Here is a 20,597-nt window from a genome sequence, read left to right as displayed (position 1 = left end):
TCGAAGTTAGACATCTAGTATATATATCATTGGTTTTTTCTGAATTGTCATTCGATTTCATTACACGCAGTATCAAAGTATCAAATGACGTATCAGTAATGAACAATACTTTTGTCACGTGATTTTAATTTCGTTTCATGTGCAAATAAAGTCCTGCAATTCTAACAAAGCTTCAATTGGGATATTTTTTTTTTTTTAGAGAAAAGATTTATGAGAACTTTTTTTAAGCATTTACTTTTCACAGAAACTTCGTATCAATGTCGTTAAGAATTGCCTATTATAATTGCCATGAACGAACAGCCATCTTGAACACTTGCAGAGCAAAAACAGTTATAATTACAACAATATAAATCATTTTTTACTTAAAATGTCGCATCGTCATTTAACGCTATCACGGATTATGTATAAATTTATTTGATAATAATTATATTATTAGTTACCTTTCAAACCATAAGGATGGAGGGTTCGGCGCTCGGTAAGTACAGAAAGTGTTTGTTCTCTTCGAAACAAAAGTTCTCTCACTATTCCGTCACCGCCATTATATTCACCGCACCCACCGCTGCCAGAACGCACCGAGAAGCTTTTCAGTACCACAGGATATCTGTTCAAGGGTATGATTAAGTGGAAGTTGTTTTAAATAAATACTTAACAGACGAAAAAATATTAAATCACTCTACCTTTTCTCCAATACTTCAGGATCAGTGATTCTGGTGTTTGTCATATGCGTATGAACTCCACTACGGCCGTGCCACGACGGCCCCTAGCAGAATGGAAAGATAAAATTATACAATATCTGCAACTAAAGAAAACAAATTAGAAGAAAACCACCGGTTTGATTTCCAAAAATATAAAAGCATCTCGAGACTCACAGCACCAGCACCACCGGCTACTGTTTCGTAATAGCCACTGCTTCCATCACCAAATGTAACATTGTTCATACAGCCCTGAATATTAAACAACTTCAAGTAAAATACTTTTTAAAAAGTGAGTGCGAAATACATTTTTCACTGAAAGGAAACGATTAAAGCTTATTGATTTCTATTTTATAAATGTTACCTGGGAAGCAGCACATGTTTCAAATGCTTTGAAAATGACATCAACCAGCCGCTGACTAGTGAGAACATTTCCTCCCACTACAGCGGCATCTGAATGCGGATTGATTAAGCAACCCTCAGGAATGATGACATCAATAGGTGCAAGACAACCCTTTGCAAAAAAATAAACTACAGCTAAAAACACTACGTTCACGCCCAAATGTAAATTGCATGTTGCTTCCACGTCTACGTCCTTTGTCACGTTAACGTCCAAATATGAATAATGCTTTTTTTTAATGATAGAGGAGGATGCGCAGTGAGTTTAGCGAACGTAATTCTGTAAAACTATATTGTGAGGGCTGATATTTGTTTAGTGTGGAGATAAGTGTTTGTGGGATGCTTTTGGTTATGTTAGGGTGTTTGGATATTTATGATTGGGTTATTGGGTTGCCCTCAGTGTTGTGTGTGTGTGTTGTGTGTTGTGTGTGTGTGTTGTGTGTGTGTTGTGTGTGTGTGTCGCTCGTGCATGGTTCGTCTAACGGTAGGCTCTACGACTTTTAACACTTTAGACCAAAGTATAGTTTAAAAACAAAATCTTAATACAATTAATGATGTAGTAACTCCTCATTCGAAATATAAATGAAATGATAGTATTAAATCTTAAATACTTATCTCAAGTATATTCTTTTAACAAATAATTTTTTTTTTTACAAATACAAAAGTTAATGTGAAATCAGACGCCACTAAAAATATTCTCTTACCACATTTGGACTCATTTGGTCAAAATCTCTATCTAAATTAGACCTATTCTCACATTAAATTTTTCTCTTTTTCTTTGAAATTATCCTTTTACTTCTTTACCTCTTTCTTTCAAAATCTTCTTTTTCTTTTTTTTTCTTCATAAACCTCGCTTTAAAAATCTCCCAAAAATTCTCCTTAAAAATCCTTTACATCTTTTATTAACCTTCCGTAAAAATCTTCCCATAAAATCCTACTAGATTTTCTCAACCGCTCTTTTTATGTCCGCAGACGTTTCTTAAATCAAGTGCTGTTCTAGCATAATCAATAAATTTTGTTTTCAAGTTCGCTAGTGTTCTTATTTCGATCTCTTAATCATGGCTCTCTAAAACAGGTTTTACCAATTATCTTTTGATTAATGTTTGTCTCTGGTCTCGACTTTTTGTAAAAATCATAAAATAATTACAGAATTGTCAGGTGCCTTAATAATTTAACTATTATTATTTTATCAGTGAAATTAAATTGAATTTCAAGTTGGTATTGCAAAAACAGAATGACGTGACTGATTGCAATTGTACACGTGTTTCAGCAGCCTTGTATTTTTCTTCGATCGAATACGTTATATGTTTGAGTCGAGTAAAACTTAAAGACTATGTTTATAATTTCTTTCGTTTTTCCATTTCATAACTTAACGCAACATTTGACGACATTTTATTTAACAACTTTTTATATTTAACTTATTATTTGAAATTCTATAAAATTTCAAATACTTTGAGAAGATTTCTGAGTGTTTTATTAAAACCAACTATAAAATTCTGATCATTTGAAATAATGATCAATTTTTCTCGAGTTTATGAAACATTACTTTTGAAAGAAGATTTTTTTCAAAAAGTAATCTTTCATAAACTCGAGAAAAATTGTTTACAGTTTTCTTGTCACACATTTGCACAGGTACTTTATCGCCACGTTGCACAGTGGGCCAGTAGGTGGACAAAATGGGAAAAATTTTAGTTGTCTAATCTTGAAAACCTATTTAATTTTAGTATCTACATATATTAGGAGAAATCTATTGATAATTTATTTATATTAAATCTCTTAGTTACCAGGACTCTAAGCATTTGAATATTGAGATAAAATAATAAAAAAAAAAAAATTATAAATAAGTAATTAACGGTGACATCAACGTTGTGTTATATTTCAATTACATCTACGTTTTTGAAACAAAAAATTAGTACATGTTATTCTAGAGTATTTATAGATAAGAAAAACCAATGTGTGAAATAAATTTGTCATAGCATGTTATCTCAGTTATACTTTGAAAATCACAGATTAAAAAAAAAATTTCTTAAGAAACTTATTTTTTGCCGCACAATAACTAATAATTACCACAATTTGCCATGTGTTGTCTTATATTTATTTGAGCTATATGATGCTTCAATCGAGTTTTAATTGATTGCTCGTCCCCTTAAATCCCCGTTCAGATTTTATGTATGTTTTAACTTGGTTGCTATGGTACTAAATTTTGCATAGCAACAACTCATTTTTACATTAACGTTGTTTTAACAGTATTTTACTTGCGCTAAATACACAATATTGGGGGTATGTATTAAAATGAGATTCAGAATTCTTATGAGGTTAACTTTTTTTTGTTACTATGGATACCTTACTTTGCATAGCATAGCAACAACATATTTTCGGTAGTTGTTAGTAATTTAATTACTAACACTGACAGTAATTTAATTACTTTTAATTTTAATTACTAACACTTGTAGTAACTTAATTACTAACAAGTATTAGTAGTCCGGACGGCATATATATTATAACATTAAACTTTTAAATACAAAATACTTGCTACAATAATAATTTAGATATGGTTTTATTAAACTTAGACATTCATAATTTTCTCCAAAAAAACAATCTTAGTATTTCAAAATAAAATATCACTGAAGATATATTAAAATTTATTCAGTCAAAATTTGCTGATTTTAAAGACGTTGATTTTAGACATGCTGTTCAACAATTTGTTTACTTGTATAAAAAAAAGTGGAAATCTGCAAACTATACTGTGAAAAATTTTGAAAAGAAGTTTGTGAACTGGCTTAATGAATATTTAATTGTCAGAAAAAAAGACAATGAACCAACTGCAAGTAGACGTGGTCGAAAACCAGTTGCATTTGATAATAGTTCTAATAAAACTAAAAAACGGCGTGTATCTTGTTTAATTGAATCTCATTCATCCAATGAATTATTTTTTGCTGCTAATAAAAAAATTAGAGATGAATCTGTTGTTATTGCTGCCAAGAATGTTTTAAATATTTCAAATACAGATAAAGCAACTAAATATTCAGCAGACGAAGCACTGGCTTTAATAATTGATGCAAGTCTGACAAAAGCTTCCTATCAATTGATTAGAAGCGGAGCCTTGGAGAAAGAATATAACATCTACCCCGCTTACAATGATGTCAGAGATGCAAAATTGAAATGCTATCCTGCAAACATAACAGTGGAGGACTATTCAGCTTCAGTTCCTTTTAAAGATTTAATGACTCATACTTTGCAAAGAATCTGTGCAGTTCAGGAACCTGTGCTAAGGCACTTGATATTGAACGACAAAGCAATAAAAACAATGACACTAACGTGTAAGGCTGGTTTTGATGGTGCTACTGGCCAAAGCATTTATAAACAAGTTTTATCAGAACCCGACATTAACAGAGATTTAAAGCATGAAGAATCATTATTTATTACTTGTCTTGTCCCATTGGATTTGACTGGATTTAACAACAGCAACGAAAAGGTGCCTATTTGGAGAAATCAAAAGTCGTCCTCCACAGCCTATTGTAGACCCATAAGATTTGCATACAAAATGGAATCCAAGGAATCTGTGATTGAAGAAGATCAGTACATTAAAAGTGAGATAGAAAGGATATGAAATAGACTGCTTAAAGTTCAAGGATTATTGTTTTGACACTTTTAGACTATATGTGTCCCTTTATCCATGGTATTACATGGCTCAATCAGTTCACAAAGTATTGATACATGGACATGACATAATTAAAAGCCTTACATTACCCATCGGACTTATGTCAGAGGAAGCTCAAGAGGCTAGAAATAAAGACTTTAAATCTTATCGCGAAAATTTCAGCCGAAAAACATCCAGAAAAGCAACAAATACTGATCTTATCAATAGACTCCTAGTTTCCAGTGATCCTGTTATTTCATCATTGCGTAAATCAACATCACACCAAACAAATCATAAAGCATTTCCTTCAGATGTTTTACAATTACTTAAACAATCTTCAAACGATATTATTGTTTTATAATTTTTTGATGTAATTTAAAATTTACAATGTTTTCTTGCACTATTTTTTGCTTTTATTATTCCTAAAACATTATTTACCTAAATACTCAATTTTTATTCAATATAGGTGGGTCAAAAATCCGATAAGATATTCAAATATCAATTTACCACTTTGTAACTAAGGAAAGTATCCGGTAACTAAGCAATATAAGTATCCATAACAACTAAATTTAAAAAATTATCACTTTTGTAAGAAGTGTGATCTCATATTGGTACTCATGCCAAATTAAGTGAATATAGCACTTATAAAATATCTGCAGATAACAAAAGTAGGTTGTTGCTAAGCAAAATAAAGGTATCCATAGCAACGAAATAAAAAAATATTACCTTCATAAAAAGCGCAGACATCATATTAGTACTCATACTAATTTTAGTGAATATAGCTCTAATATTAAATTAGTTATGAATTTTGTCCAGTAAAAGTGCATTCTGGCCCACTGTATGTTGCTTAGATACACAAAATAGTGATGCCTACATTTAACGTACGCAAACGTACGCAAGATACGAATATGAATGATACAAACTGAATACATAGAAAATAAAATTCAAGAAGCTGTTACAGACCAAAAACTTCGGATCAAATATTTGCATTCAATGCACTGAAAAAGCGGCAATGAGAAATCTTTTTACCTATTTTAGCATTTCTTAGTGTAGTAGTCTAAACCTTATTTTGATTCTTAATGTCATTGATTCCTGTTGATTTTGAAACAGTTTTTAAGGAAATGTGGAATTTTTTAAAAGCAGGTTTTTTGAATGATTTTTTACTTTGCCTTACTTGCTGTTTGCAAACAAAAGAAACTTTTCGATCTGGATTTGTTTCAGATATTTCTTTCTATAAATTTCAGTTAGCCAACAATGTTCGCAAAACACAGCAGACAATTTATTATGATTGTACACAGATTCATTCAAGAATGTGGTAAGGAATTCATTTGCTTTCTTTTTATCTTTTGGAAGATCTGTGACAGTCTTTAACAAAGTGTTTGGAAGATCTGTGTAGATCTTTAACAAAGTGTTTGGAAGATCTGTGTAGATCTTTAACAAAGTGTTTGGAAGATCTGTGTAGATTTTAAACAAAGCTTTTTCTCTTGGAAAATTTTTTCCTCATTTAAAAAAAAGTTTTAACTCCAAGTTTTTTTTTTTTTTTTTTTTTCCACTTTTTTTTGTTTGAACATTTTGCTTTAAATATTGAGCCTAACTTTTGTTTGATTTGGGAATTGTTTGAATAGTAATATAAAGACACAACGATCCGATGACAGCGTAAAAAAGTCAAATTCTGTTGCCAGCTTTAAAAGAAGTTTTGTTAATTTTTTTTCAAGCATTTTTTATGAAACAAAAAGTTAATAGTCGACTGCTAATCATTCAAAATTTATAACTTAAACTTGAAAAATGATAAATTATTCAAGTTTAGGTTATAAATTTAAGAGTAAATTGAAGTTCAAATTTAGCATAATACTTTAAGATAAAATGAAAAAAGAGATGCAGGAAAATATTCCTTTTAAAATATGTCAATCTATAAACGAAACAGAAAAACAAACACAATGAGGTGTCAACCTTTTTTGATGTGAATGTTTGACATGAATGCTGACTGAAGTGACACTTTCATTTTACTGTATCAGCATTCATAATGTCATATTGTCATTTGTTTTCGTCAAAATGTTTTGTAAGCTAAATGTCTTTAAAAAAAACATTTTAAATTTCTTTTAAATAAATTTTTTTTTTGATTGCATGAATATCAACTTAAATCAATTTTTAAAAACAATGTTCTAATTAAAAATAAATTGGAGTTTCTACAGGACCTTCATTCATACTTTTCATGACATGAACACTTTCGTTGAGATTTAATTGTCAAGAAACTTGTTCAGCAGGTTTTAAAATGACCTACAGAGAAATCTCAATAAAGAAGCAGGCTCCATCTTGAATCTTGATCTGATCTTGAATCAAATGGCTCAGGTTTTTTTCATTTATCTTTTAGTCGAATAAAAATCACTACACTCACTATTACTACCACAATTTTCAAATGTTTTAAAAAAGAATACAAATAATAAAGTTGAGGTAATTTCTCAAAAAAATCATGTGCACTTAGCCCATTTCTAGTTATATTTACAATACTAAAATTTAAAAAGATCATTTTTTTACGAAGTTTCTATAACGTACCTGGTTTAAAGGAATATCTTTACCAATCATACACCTAATACAGTAAATAAGAGCTGAATATGCCACAGCTCGAGGAGCATTGCAGTTACCATATACTTGAGGGCCAGTTCCAGTAAAATCAAATTTTGCAGAACCCTGTGTTTAAATCGATAAAGTAAGATAAATTTCTGTGTTTAAATTGATAAAGTAAGATAAATTTTAAAAAAAACATTTGCTTAAAAATGTGTTATCACATACAAAGGTTACATTTAAACGTTAGTTATACTCTTATTGTTTTTTTTTTGTTTTGTTTTTTTTTTTCGATTATATGGAACATAAAAATTGTTGCTTAAAATAGAAAACCTTTGAAAAGGAATTTTGGATTGAAAAACAGTAAAAAAAATATTTCTACCTACAGAACTCCATAACTATAGTTGCAAAAAAAAAAAAAAATGAATTTTTATCAAAATCTTAACAAAATCTGAATGGTAGAAAAGTCAATAGTGTATTATTGGTGCTAAAAATTAATATTAGTTATAACTGTTGAAGAGATTGCAACAGCTTAAAAAATTGCAAAAAAAATAATATCAAGGTAAACTGTCTTAACAAAATACTTAAAATAATTATGAATTAAGTAAAAAAAGAAATAAAAAATAAAAAAAAAGAAGAAGAGAGAAGGTGAAAACTGAAATTAAAAACGAATTTAAATAGAGAAGGATAATTTGTGAAGATCAGTTATCTGGTCATGAAAGAAGAGTTCAAACAAGGATAATTATTCTATAGAGTGGTAAGAGCACAAGCTTTAAAAATAGAATGATAGAATATCAAGTATAACAAGTTGAAATCACAACATCAATGACAAAAATCTAGTCCAGCTACCTGTTCTTCACTAATGGTAACAGTAAGATTGATAGGTGATCCATCATCCATGCAGTCACAGGATTCAAGAATAGTTTTGCCTGTCTTGAGCTAAAATTAAATTAATTTAAAAAAAAAGCTAACAAAATGTAACCCTAATCACACTAAATAATATTTCTTTTAAAAACAACTAAAAGGTGTTTTTTGTTTAATGCTCTGCAAACTAAACCCCCTGAACTGGAATTAAAAATTAGACAATATTTCTTTATTCTCTCCAAAAAATAACTTAAAAAATTTGCAAGAATTGAATAAAAAATATACTAACTTTTTTATTATCAATAAACTCATAAAATAAAAATGCCCACCCTGGTGGCACAAGCAATATCTTTCAGCATTTCACGTACAACATCCTCAGCATTTTTCTAATGAAAGAAAAAAAAAAAAAAAGAATATTAGGAATGCAACAAGCTGATAAAGGTTGAGAAGTATTTTTTAAAATCTCACTTACCTGTATATAACTCATATAAGCTTGAACAACCTCAAGTCCATACTCATCAATTAAATTTTTTATAAGAAGGATGCCCTGCAATAAAAATTACATTTGTAAAGCTTTAAAAAGTTTTTGAAAATTTTTTTTTTCTTTCTGAAGTAGAATAGAATTCAGCAGAAGCAATACGAACTACGAACTGTGGATATATGTAGACCTTATTATTAGCAGCGATCTGTGCCTTTAGATCAGAGATATTATCTTTGAGATTTCGGGTGCCAGAGCAACCGGGATATTGTTTTGGAGCAAAAAGTGCTTCTTTTAAAGCTAAATAAAATGAAAAAAAAAACAAACAATCAAAATGTTATTCATGAGATGAAAAAGTTATGTCAATTATAGTTAATGCAACGTTATTAATGTAACTTCTTACATTCTTCCTGGAAAACTCCATTTTGTACAATCCTGAAGCTTTTAAAAACAGCACCTTCTTCAAAAATGGTCTTTGAGTTTGGTGGCATTGATCCTTTTTCATGTAAAGGAACATAAGATGAAAAAGAATTAGAGATTAAAAAATATAACAATAATAAAAAAACAATGATTAGTATAATTAACACTACAAACCAGGAGTTGTTCCACCAATATCAGCATGATGACCACGAGATGCAACAAAAAAAACAGGTTTTTCAACACCGCTGTAAAATACCTGAGTAAAATAAAAGTAACAATGTCCATGTCTCAAAAACCTAATAAATTGATAATATATGATAATTTATGACTAAAAAAATTCAAAAGTACAAAACATAAAAATCATAAAGAATCATTAAGTTTTATGAAGCTTTACACTTACTGGTGTGATGACAGTCAGATCAGGAAGATGAGTTCCTCCAGCTGATGGATGATTACTTAGCAACACATCACCTTCTTTCAAACTGTCACCAAGCATTTTAATCTTTAAGCCATAAAGGAAAATTATCAACACTAGGTAAATAAAAATGCTTTAAACGTTTTGAACTATCCATTTTCATTAAACTCTACCTGATATTTAATAGTTTCTTGCATAGCACCGAGATGTACAGGTATGTGAGGTGCATTTGCAACAAGTCCTCCATCAGAACCGAACATTGCACAAGAAAAGTCTAAACGCTCCTAGACAAATTTACCATAATTATAACTAATTAAAGATATCAAATTTTTAGTTGTCACTTTATAAATTCATTTTAGGGAATAGCACAAAAAGAATAGCAGTGTTCTAAAACTTGTTAGGCAGTAAAACTTGTTAGGCAGTACCATTGTCAAAAATTTCTACGAAAGATTATTCTAAAAATAAATAAATTTCTAAGAAATTCTAGTGGTTCATAAGATAAATTTGTAAGGCTAAATACTGGAGGAAAAAAAATTACTATATTGCAAGTATTTTTGTTAAGTTAAAAAACAACTACATTGTAAGAATTTTTACCTTAATATTTGTAGATAAAGATGTTCTTTGCAACACTCTTCAAAATAAAAATGGAAATATAGCATGAGAATTTAAGTAAACAAATGAAAATGATTATCATAAATTTTTTATTTTCAATATATTTAACATATTTTTCAATTGTTAGAGAACCAGATTTTAAAAGAAAATAATTTTGTTAGAAACACACCTTCCCATTTGTTCTGCAGTACTCATGAAACGATGAGAGAAAATTGACAACTGAAAAAACCAAGTTAAAATAAAAATTATAAATACATTTAATAATTTAATTATGACATGCATTAATTAAAACATTTAAAAATGAATATATATATATATTTTTTCTCACTTTTAAAGAATTATCATTTAGCTATATTATTCTTTAAATGTGAGAAATAAAAAAAAAAAACACAATTTTTTTTATCACCAATGTGAACGACAACAAGGTAAAGTCAAGATAATGTTGAGTTAAATAATAATGAGTTAAGGCTAAATCAACACATTACACAGCAGATTATAAATATGAACAACAAAAGTATAAAGTAATTAAAAAAGAAATGAAAATAATTAAGGAACCTGGATCCGGTCAAGTGTAGTTCCAACAACTTTATTAACCTTGCCACTTAACACCTGAAGAAATTAAAATGAAAATGTAACTCATTTTTATTATGATACAATTCTTTTATTTTATTATGATAAACACATTTTAATCAATATATATATTGAAAAAGAAGGTGCACTATGTCCCTTCCACTAAAACTTAAATACCAGTCTTTATATAATTAAGGGAGTTATATGGTGTGGTAGCTCTCTATCGCCCATCCACTGTTGAAGATGTAAGGGCTGGAAGTTTTTCCCTCTAGAAATTTCTAGAACAGAACACAGCATATGAGAGTATTCAAGAGCATTGCACAATAATCCAGAATGTTCCAGGATGTTCTGGAACATTCGGGAGCATCCTAAATCGTTGTAGAACATTCAAGAACACACTTGAACGTTGCGAAATGTTTTGGAACATTGTGAACCATTTGAAGCCTTTTTTGTATGGTTGGGACTACCCATTGGTGGGGGTATGTAAACAAGATTTGTTCAGGATTCAAATGTCAGTTTATTATCAGTGTCAAAGGGAAGAATCAAAAAAAAAAGTGAAAATTCTAAAGTAGTAAAAAAGTGAATAAAAACAAACAGTGAAGTGTGAGTAGACAAAGTGAGAACTTAATGTATTTTTTAACTTAAAGTTTTGATTTATGTTTTATACAATACCCAAACTTAGAAGAGGATGGGATCTTGCTTGTTCTGAACCAAAACAATGGAAACAAAAAGTACAGTAAAAAAACAAAACAGTTGAAGAGCGTGAGGAACAATTACAAACAAGAATGAGTACTGTGAAAAACAGAGAACATGACGATCAATAAAATGAAGAATCAAAAATTGTGACATAATCTTATGATAAAAGACTGCAAACTCAAGTCACTCATAAGAATATAAACTTAAAAGAAGTATACAACCGTGGGTATCAAATCTTACTACCGTAGGTATCAAATCTTACTACCGTGGGTATCAAATCTTACTACCGTTGGTATCAAACATCAACAGGTAAACATTACAACCTAAGAAGTTAAACTAAAACATTATAAAAGAATACAATAAGCATAAACATCTCAAAAAAAGGATAACATTTGCCAATATTGCAATGCAAAGAAATTCAGTGATTTTGTTACATGAATGAGATTCCTTTTTTTTGTGCCACTTTCATCAAAACAGAGATAAAATCAATTATGTTTTTTCCCATCCAAAGGATAAAAAATATAATAAAATAATAAAATAAGTAAAATATAATAAATATAATAAATAGAGGATAAATCACACTGTCAATCACTGTCTTTGACTGAAAATTTTTGACTGAACTCACCAAAAGTATGTAATGGACAAAGATGATTGTCAAACAGCTATCAAATAATATCATCAAAGCTGAATTTATGACTGTAAAGGGTAAAGTATACACAGCATTTTTCCCTCAGAATAAAAGTGATCTCTACTAAAATGTCATTCCAATTTAAAAGACTGCAACTTCCAATCTATAGTTTACACAAGTGGTAATTGTATAAGAGATTCTGGATATTCAACTGCTTCCACAAGATTCAGTAATGGTTAGGGGTAATTGTAAGGGGTAATTGTAAGCCTATAGTTTTTTATAATTAATAAAGCGTAAAGACAAACTTTAAAATATTGTGGCATCAATTCCAAAGACTGTTTCTTTCATGGTCAACTATACGTAGCTTGCTTTCAAGTAGGAAATTTGAAAAATTTGTAAATATATACACTGGATAACAAATTGAAAAATGTTGCTTATAAACAAGTATTGTAAATAGTTAGAATATACTTTTTTAATAAAAATTTTTTACCTCATATTTTAAAGTTAATCCTTTTATTCAACTACCACACAATCTCATACCAACTCCCTGAGCAAAGCCAGGCACCCCAGCTTGTATGATATAATTCTTTTTTTTAATTATGAGATAACTCTTGTATTATATTATGCAATACTTGCATTTTATGATAAACATAGTTCTAGATTTTCATTACAACTCTCAAAATTTATTGGAAAAAAAAAAAACACAAATAATCCATTTAAAAAAACTTTAAAAATTTCTATATAAAAGAGATGGAGCTGTTGACTGACTTACTTTAATTTCGATATCACCATATTTAGTAATACTCGCTGTACAGTCTGATTCTACTAAGATTGTACTAAAAATGCAGTCAACAAAATTCAAGTGAAAAAAATAAAGCTTTGAACAAAAAATAAAGGCACATTTAAATAAAAAGAATAAAATAAGAGATATATTCATGATTACCAATTTTGGTCAATAATTATAGCAGGTCCTTCCACTGTGTGACCATATGTGAGATTGCTTAGCAAATAAACTTTTGTATCAACGAACACATTATCTAAGTAACATTGCACAACCTAAACAAATTTCTATATGATAACAGAAATACTTCGGACAAAAACTATATTATCTTTTTCCATAAACATACTTTAAAAACATTAGTTATTTCAAAATAACAAGAATTCAATAAACTTAAGAACAAACTTTCTCAATCTTAGGAGGGGTAGTAGCCATTATTATTTCTTGCTCTTGTGGAACTTCAGATTTTGCAATACCTTTAACAATTATGTCATCTACAATAATTGATTTGGCTTCAATGACAAAACCAAATTCCCTTTTGTACCTCTTCAGGAATGCAGCCTCAAAATCTCCATATTTAAAGTCAGAGATTTCAGAGTTCTGCAAAAAAAAAAAAAAAAATTTTCTTTAAAAAGAACTTAATGTTAAAACTTTAGACTTAGATCAGAATACAAACAAACAAATTTAATTAAACTATTATTTTATTTAAATATTAAGTAAAAGATTGTTTTAATTATTGAAAAGTTAAAAAAAAAAGATTAAAAAAAAAGATTGTTTTAATGAAATTACACAATTTAAAAATTGTTGATTGTCACAAGATGTCATAGACTCATTAACTCACTTAAATGTTACAAATCCTACTATCGTGGGTATCAAATCCTACTATCATGGGTATCAAATCCTACTATCATGGGTATCAAATACTACTACTGTGGGTATCAAATACTACTACTGTGGGTATTAAAATCTGCCATTAACATTTCAATAGCCATCCATTTTATTAACTGCTGAAGATGATAACCTTACTAATATCAACATCAAACTAGATTCTACAGTCAAAATTAAAAACGCTTCTCTAATTGATAAAATTAAAAATGCTTCTCTAATTGATAAAATTAAAAACACTTCTCTAATTGATAAAGTATAAATGTGTTAGAGAGGAGTGTTGAGAAATGAGAATAACTTTGATAGATGTGCAAATTTAAATATGAACATATTGGCCAATATTTATATATGCCAGTATTTCTTTCATATTTTTTCTGACTCAACATAAATGGCCAGTTTCTTCTTTGTCATACCCAACACTTGATGTTTTATTTTATAGTATCCTCTATTACTCTGCTTCATTACTGAATTCTAGAAGAAAGGGTAATTTCATATATTCAACACTACTGACATTATTAGTGACCAAGAGTAAACAGCCAAATGGTGTTTTCTTTGACTTTTTTTTTTTCTTTTAGTCAAACAAAGAAAAAAGCAAAAGAATGATTTAGGAAATCTTATTTTACCATGTGCTAAATTAAGATTTAAAAAAAACAACATGTGCTAATTTAAGATTTAAAAAAAACAACAAACAAACAAAAGAAACAAAGAAACAAAATGAGCTGATAAACAAAAGACATTTTACATGTGTTTCTTACAAAATCAAATTTGAGTGAATATTTCACAACTTGGTGAAGGTTAACGTGTAAATTTAAAACTGTGCAAAAATTATACATATATGCACAATTATACTAGAGAATTAATTTCCTTTAAGTGGATAATTATTTATACTACAACCAATCACTAACTACTGACTGATGTTTTTAGTGAACTGTTGTGAAGTGTTAATGCCACTTCCTTTTCTTTTAAACATTATGAGATATTTCAGCCAAAAGTGAGTGCATTAATTTTACAAGCAACAGGAATATCAGTGGGAAGGTTACTAGAAAATATTGCATATAATTTAAAGTTAACAAATGATGAATCTTTAGTTTGGTTCTAAAAGTTCCCTTGTACATAATATCTAATAAAATTCTTTGTATTTTACCAAAATCCTGCACAGAAAATCACTTAAAATGTAAAATTAAAATTTCAAAAACTTCTATTAAATTTCAACTGAAACTTAATCAATGTTAAAACAAAAATCAATTTAAAAAAAAAAAGACCTGGAGGTCAGCTGTGGAAACGAGTATTGCAACGCTTGTTCCAACATACTTCATGTTCAGTTGTGGTTCAAAAACTAAACTCTCCCTTTAAATTGAATTCAATAAAAAGCCATTATTGATTAAGGACACCGCCAAAACACTACATTAAAATGTTAACTACAATACTATAAACATAGATTTACTCCGGTAAAAATAAAATACTTTGAGAAACCATGAGCAGTAAGATCCTTTTCACATAATTTGCACAGAGCTTCAATTCTTTCTTCAATTGCATGAAAATTGGCTACGAGAAAAAGATTACTTTTTGTTTGAGTTTCATCTCCTTCAAGTAACTTCAATTTAACAAATACTCCACAAAACTATTACCGTCTGGCACACCAAGTGAGATTTAATCTCTGTTATTCAGTCTCTACTAGTTCAAGTACAATAGGCTGTTTACTGTGTGATACAATCCTGTTTTTCAATTGAACATATTTTTATTCTGAATAATTGTTTTTGAACTTAAGATTTTTAACTGAGAAAAAGTTTTTTTGTGAAATTGTTTTAAAAAGTGCAGTAACATAACCATTACAATGTCTATCTCAACCATTGTAGTCTGGTTAGAAAGATCAATTAAGGTAATAATCTAGGGAACATCAGGTAAGGATGATTAGAAATACTTTACATAATATCTGCTTTAGAGAAGTAGATAGCATATCGGAAAGTGTATCCAGGAGTAATAAACACTATGCACTGCAGTTAATCAAGTTTAAGACAATATATAAAAAAATTAGAAGTATGAAATAAATAAAATATGTAAACAAAAAAAACAAAGAACAAAAACCTTTTTCATATAAATAAGCTGAAGACTCTTGCTTTTCACAGGAGACATTTGCAAGAGCTATACCATATGCTGACAATAGACCAGAGTGTCTAGTGATCAAGTTAATTTTTTTGCTTCAAACATTATTCAATATATTATAAGTAAAACACAAAGATAATATAATCATTTACAAACATTTAAAACACAATAGTTAGCAAAAAAAAAAAACAGTTTTCAACCTTTTTTTCAAACCAAAAGCAAATTACAAAACTTTGAAAAAAATTGCAACAAATCAAGAAAAAAATCGCAATAAAGCTCAACAAAGGTTACTTAAATAATCAACACAACACAAAGAAAAGTTGTTCTTTTTAAACTACAAACATTTTTATTGAGAAAAAAGTAAAATTGCATTTCGTTCTGATAAAACAACTGAGAATTAAATTTTTATCAGGTTTTTATCAGTTGCAATAAAAATATAAAAAAATTTTTATCTTTTTCTTTGAATTTAATATTACTTCACATTGAAGTTTATGTCAAGTTGATTATTTAACAGAATTTTCAAATAAATTTTCGAAGTAATCGAATTTAATCTCTTCAATCATAACCATAGTAATTGTACCTAACTATTTAATAACTGCAAAAGAAATGTTTTTATTTAAAAAGAAATACAAATTTGAATATACTTATGAATAAATATAGTTGACATTCCCAAAGCTTTAGCAATTGCACAGGCATGTTGACCACCAGCTCCACCAAATGAAGCAAGAATATGTTTAGATGTATCATAACCACGAGCCTCAGTTAAAACACGAATTGGTTTGCACATGGCTTCAACTGCAATAGTAATGAAACCCATTGCTATTTCTTCTACAGATTTGTTGTGCGAACAATCAAATGCATGAATCTAAACAGAGCAATTTGTACTTGTACATTTAAGTGCATGAGTTAGGAGCATGGAAATTTTATATTGAAGTGAATTCATTTTGTTGTTAAAGTTTTAATAAAAGCTTAGTAAAATTCTGAACATCAAGAAATATTTAAACCCATGGCCGCCAAGAGGGGGGGTGGGGGTGGACAGGGAAGATTTCCGTGGCCCCGCATGTGTACAAACAATTTTTTAAAGTAATTTTTAAAATATTTAAATAGTTTTGACTTTTAAAAGATTTAATTAACTTTTATTTTTCATTTAGAATGACCAGAGCACGCTTCTTTTGGTCCTGAGTATGTAATTGATCATAATGAGGGCCCCTTAAGAAAACTTCCCCGGGGCCCGAAATTTCTCTCGGTGGCCATGTTTAAACCTCCCCCTAACCAAAAAAAAAGATTCTTTATTACAGAGTTTTTTAATATTTATTTCAATATTTACATATTTATTAACATTTCTGGAATTTTAAAAAACTTAAATTCAATTTGAATCATCAGTTTTTTACTTGTACTCAATTCAAAACTAAACTTTGATAATGCAATGCACTTAAAATTTGTATATATAAGCATTGTTATTAATGTTGTACATACATGTTAATTGTTAATTTAGATATTAATAATATTAATTTAGATAATTTAACATGTTGATTTAGAATTTAATGTTTTTTTTTTACAAATGATAAACAAAAAAAAAAAAGCTGAAATAAAGAAAGAGTTCAAAGTTCAAAGTTCAGTTGTTTTAAAAAAAAAAAAAAAAAGCATTGATGCAATTTCATGGTCATTTATCTTAATAAAAATTCTAATGAAAATACATATTTTAAGTAAACAATCTTATATTTGTAGACAACTATTATTTACATCATGCAATCACAGAATTATCTTAAACTATTAACCTAAACTATTTGTTAACTAATTAATTTAATTACTATGTTAAGTACTTGTGTTATGTTAAATGTTCTATATTTATTATTATATATATTTATTTTTATTATATATATTTATTGCTAAGAATTTTTTTCTTTTTTTTTTTTTTAAAAGCAAAAAAAAACTTTAGTAAAAAATAAAGATAAAAAGACTATCTTATAGAACTTCAGTTTTATAAGATTTTTTCAATGTTCAACAATTATAAACAATATTCTCTTACTTCTTTTGATAGCTCTTGAAAAGCTTTGTAGGCTCCTTCTCTATCTAACGGTTCATTTTGACCAGGACCAAAAATATGAGGGAAAAACCTAATTATATGATTATAAAACGTTATTTTTCTTTGAAAAGAGCTAGGTATTAGATAATAACCAATCTTGAGTTGAATTAGTATTTGAATAAATCTTAATAAATTTGAATAAATTAACATTTATTTGAATAAATATTAATAAATTTGAATAAATTTGAATAAATTAACATAAACATTTAAAAGAAAAATATTAAACAAGTTAAAATCTGAAGTACAAAAAAAAGAAAATGAACAAAAACTGAACTTGGTTTTGTTCAGAAAATGAACTTGGTTTTGTTCAGAAAATGAACTTGGTTTTTGTTCAGAAAATGAACTTGGTTTTGTTCAGAAAATGAACTTGGTTTTGTTCAGAAAATGAACTTGGTTTTGTTATCAGAAATCGTTTTTACTCAGGGAGTATTCTTCCTAAACTTACTCAGGGAGTATTCTTCCTAGAACAAGATTTGCATCAGTTACTGCCAAATATCCATCTATAAAAAAAAAAAAAGAAACATTTCACAAATTGATTTAAATTGTATTGCATTCTTAAAACAAATGAATTACCAAAGTACTGAATAAAAGATTTGAGTTATTACACTGCATTATACCGTGATTTATACCAAAAAAAAAGTATGATAGCGTCTGATTGCAGATCGCTGATCACTGATTTAGAAATTTGATGGCTGCACCTAAAGGATTCAGATGGCAAACGAAATGTGAGAAAGCCAATCAACAAACAAAAAAAAACAAAACAATATACACTCCAGGAAATGTGAAACACCCAAAAAAGGTGGCAAAGGTTCAGAAATGCTGAAGAATTGTATTTGGAGATTCAAACTGTCTAGTCATAAATAAAACAAACTCAAAGTTATAAACTTATCAAGTCTACTGATCTTTTATATGCTTTTTCTTTTTAAAATTTTTATTTTAGTGTTAAAAGTTCCTTAAGTTTTAGAGTTTCTGTAGTCTTTTTTTTTTTGTTTGTTTGTTATATTGTTGTGTCAATATATATCCATCTTGCATATTAGTGCTTAGACTATATTTCCTTTAAATCGATATTTTTTGTATTGAAATAATATCTTTTTTTTTTTTTGTAAATTGCAGTATGTGCTTTGGTGAACAGTGAATAATGTTCTAAAAACAAACTTTTTTGATTGAGGATGTAGATTTAGTTTTAAGCTACATCTGATAAATTGGCCAAATCAAAACAAAAGATTTTTCACAATGTTTTCTATCCTTAAAAATGTAAAATCAATTTTAAAAAAATAGCGTTTCAATATTACAACTACAATTAGAATTTTGTTGAAAGAAAATTAATTATCTTTTAAATATGCTAAACTTATAAAAGTTTTTTTTTGTAAGTCTGTAAATAACAAATCTCATTTACTAATGCTTTAATTAGTGAAGCATTAGTAGCCTAACATTCAGTACTGTTGGAAAGCAGCAGTTCAAACAACACAACTTTTGGCATATAGCTGAGTATTAATGGTCCATGCATAAATACCAGACCAAACTTTAAACTTAATTATGCAGTATGGAATAGTCTTAATTTTGCAGCATGCAATAATCATGCAATAAAGTTTGTTTGCATGATAAAAGTTGAACTACTACTTTAAAAAAAAAATCTGAAATCACAAACCTGTGATACTGACAAAAATTTTAAAAAAAGGTTAGATGCAATTAACAAAAATTCCTCATAGCAAAAGGTGTCACCAGGGGGTACAAGGTGGAAAAAGAATGGGCTCTCCCTTACCTTAGATGATTACAAAGCATCATTAACTGAGACATATGTCAATACATTATGTAGTATCAATCTAATCAAAATTTAATGAGAATTAGACAAATAATTTCTCCAACTGCTTAATCAAGACAATTTATGTGTCAGGAAACACCAATAACCAAAATACAACTAAAAAATACAGATCAAGCACAAACATTACAAACATTACATTACAAATAAGAAAAGTAAGCAACTATCTGGTTGTAGTTGGAGATTTTTGTGTTTAAACAGTCAAGAATAGGTCAAGTAAATGCAGATATTACTCAGATAACTGTATATTGTCTAGATGGGGATTTCATCAAGTGGCATGTCTAAACCACACATTCTCCTACATGGTTCTGATGCCAAATATATTTTAGCCAGATAAAGCATCTGTATGCTATACAAAAGTGAATATTGCAATTGAAGGAAAAAAAAAAACTGTAACAATCCAACTAATGCTAACAACCCAACTAAAACCAATCTGAACTCTGAGCATATGGTTCTGATGTAATCAACAATATAGAGTTCCATCCCTTGAAGATAGAGAGCTTCAACAAATGATTTGGGTTGTGGTTCATGCAAGCCTTAGGCTAAACATACACCTAAATCATAAAATTTGGGCATATATTTAGTCTAAGGCATACATGAACCAAGCTCATATACATGCATTGATAATTATTTCCTGATACAATGTCAAAAATTCCAAAAAATGTTATAAAAATCTCACTTTTTCTGTAGCAAACAGGTCCTGGGTGTGCTCGTGCAGATTCTGGACCTACATCATACCGACCACACCTGAAAAACAGTCGTGAACCACCTCCAGCAGCTACAGTATTAATATCAAGCTAATCAACAGAAAAACCGTTTTTATTACTTAAGTTAAATAAAAATTTGATGTTATTGAAAAACTAAAAAAAAAAAAACATTTCTGGCTTGATGGTACTGTCTGATACATTAGCCATCTCTAAACAGCTATATTGGGGGTGTAAATGCTTTCA

The 20,597-nt window shown here is 28.6% G+C and overlaps 1 protein-coding gene and 1 long non-coding RNA gene across 2 annotated transcripts in view; one reads left to right on the top strand and one right to left on the bottom strand.

Annotated features, from left to right (window-relative positions):
- LOC145193572 (5-oxoprolinase-like) overlaps positions 1-20,597 on the bottom strand; it is a 30,554-nt gene that overhangs the window by 751 nt on the left and 9,206 nt on the right. The window contains exons 12-37 of the mRNA XM_090065458.1: positions 20,327-20,444; positions 18,274-18,328; positions 17,772-17,859; positions 16,387-16,607; positions 15,725-15,813; positions 15,103-15,184; positions 14,902-14,986; positions 13,160-13,354; positions 12,920-13,032; positions 12,749-12,812; positions 10,638-10,691; positions 10,252-10,301; positions 10,065-10,101; positions 9,644-9,754; positions 9,456-9,557; positions 9,230-9,311; positions 9,039-9,131; positions 8,826-8,935; positions 8,630-8,704; positions 8,487-8,543; positions 8,143-8,232; positions 7,285-7,419; positions 1,057-1,206; positions 870-944; positions 678-760; positions 441-601 (exon numbers count right to left, since the gene is read on the bottom strand). Coding sequence (XP_089921584.1) covers positions 441-601; positions 678-760; positions 870-944; positions 1,057-1,206; positions 7,285-7,419; positions 8,143-8,232; positions 8,487-8,543; positions 8,630-8,704; positions 8,826-8,935; positions 9,039-9,131; positions 9,230-9,311; positions 9,456-9,557; positions 9,644-9,754; positions 10,065-10,101; positions 10,252-10,301; positions 10,638-10,691; positions 12,749-12,812; positions 12,920-13,032; positions 13,160-13,354; positions 14,902-14,986; positions 15,103-15,184; positions 15,725-15,813; positions 16,387-16,607; positions 17,772-17,859; positions 18,274-18,328; positions 20,327-20,444 — 2,575 coding nt within the window. The remainder of the gene's footprint in view (positions 1-440; positions 602-677; positions 761-869; positions 945-1,056; positions 1,207-7,284; positions 7,420-8,142; positions 8,233-8,486; positions 8,544-8,629; positions 8,705-8,825; positions 8,936-9,038; positions 9,132-9,229; positions 9,312-9,455; positions 9,558-9,643; positions 9,755-10,064; positions 10,102-10,251; positions 10,302-10,637; positions 10,692-12,748; positions 12,813-12,919; positions 13,033-13,159; positions 13,355-14,901; positions 14,987-15,102; positions 15,185-15,724; positions 15,814-16,386; positions 16,608-17,771; positions 17,860-18,273; positions 18,329-20,326; positions 20,445-20,597) is intronic.
- On the top strand, positions 185-6,257 carry LOC149882542 (uncharacterized). The gene is made up of 3 exons (XR_016444559.1): positions 185-2,746; positions 5,583-6,139; positions 6,207-6,257. It is a non-coding gene; the product is annotated as an uncharacterized LOC149882542 (long non-coding RNA).

This window comes from Hydra viridissima, unplaced genomic scaffold (genome assembly GCF_058129835.1).
Source record: "Hydra viridissima isolate aposymbiotic clone 2 unplaced genomic scaffold, HvirCarnegie_v1 scaffold_10, whole genome shotgun sequence".
Classification (NCBI taxonomy): Eukaryota; Metazoa; Cnidaria; class Hydrozoa; order Anthoathecata; family Hydridae; genus Hydra; species Hydra viridissima.
The sequence above is the reverse complement of the archived record's forward strand: the minus strand, read 5'-3'. Positions and strand labels throughout refer to the sequence as shown.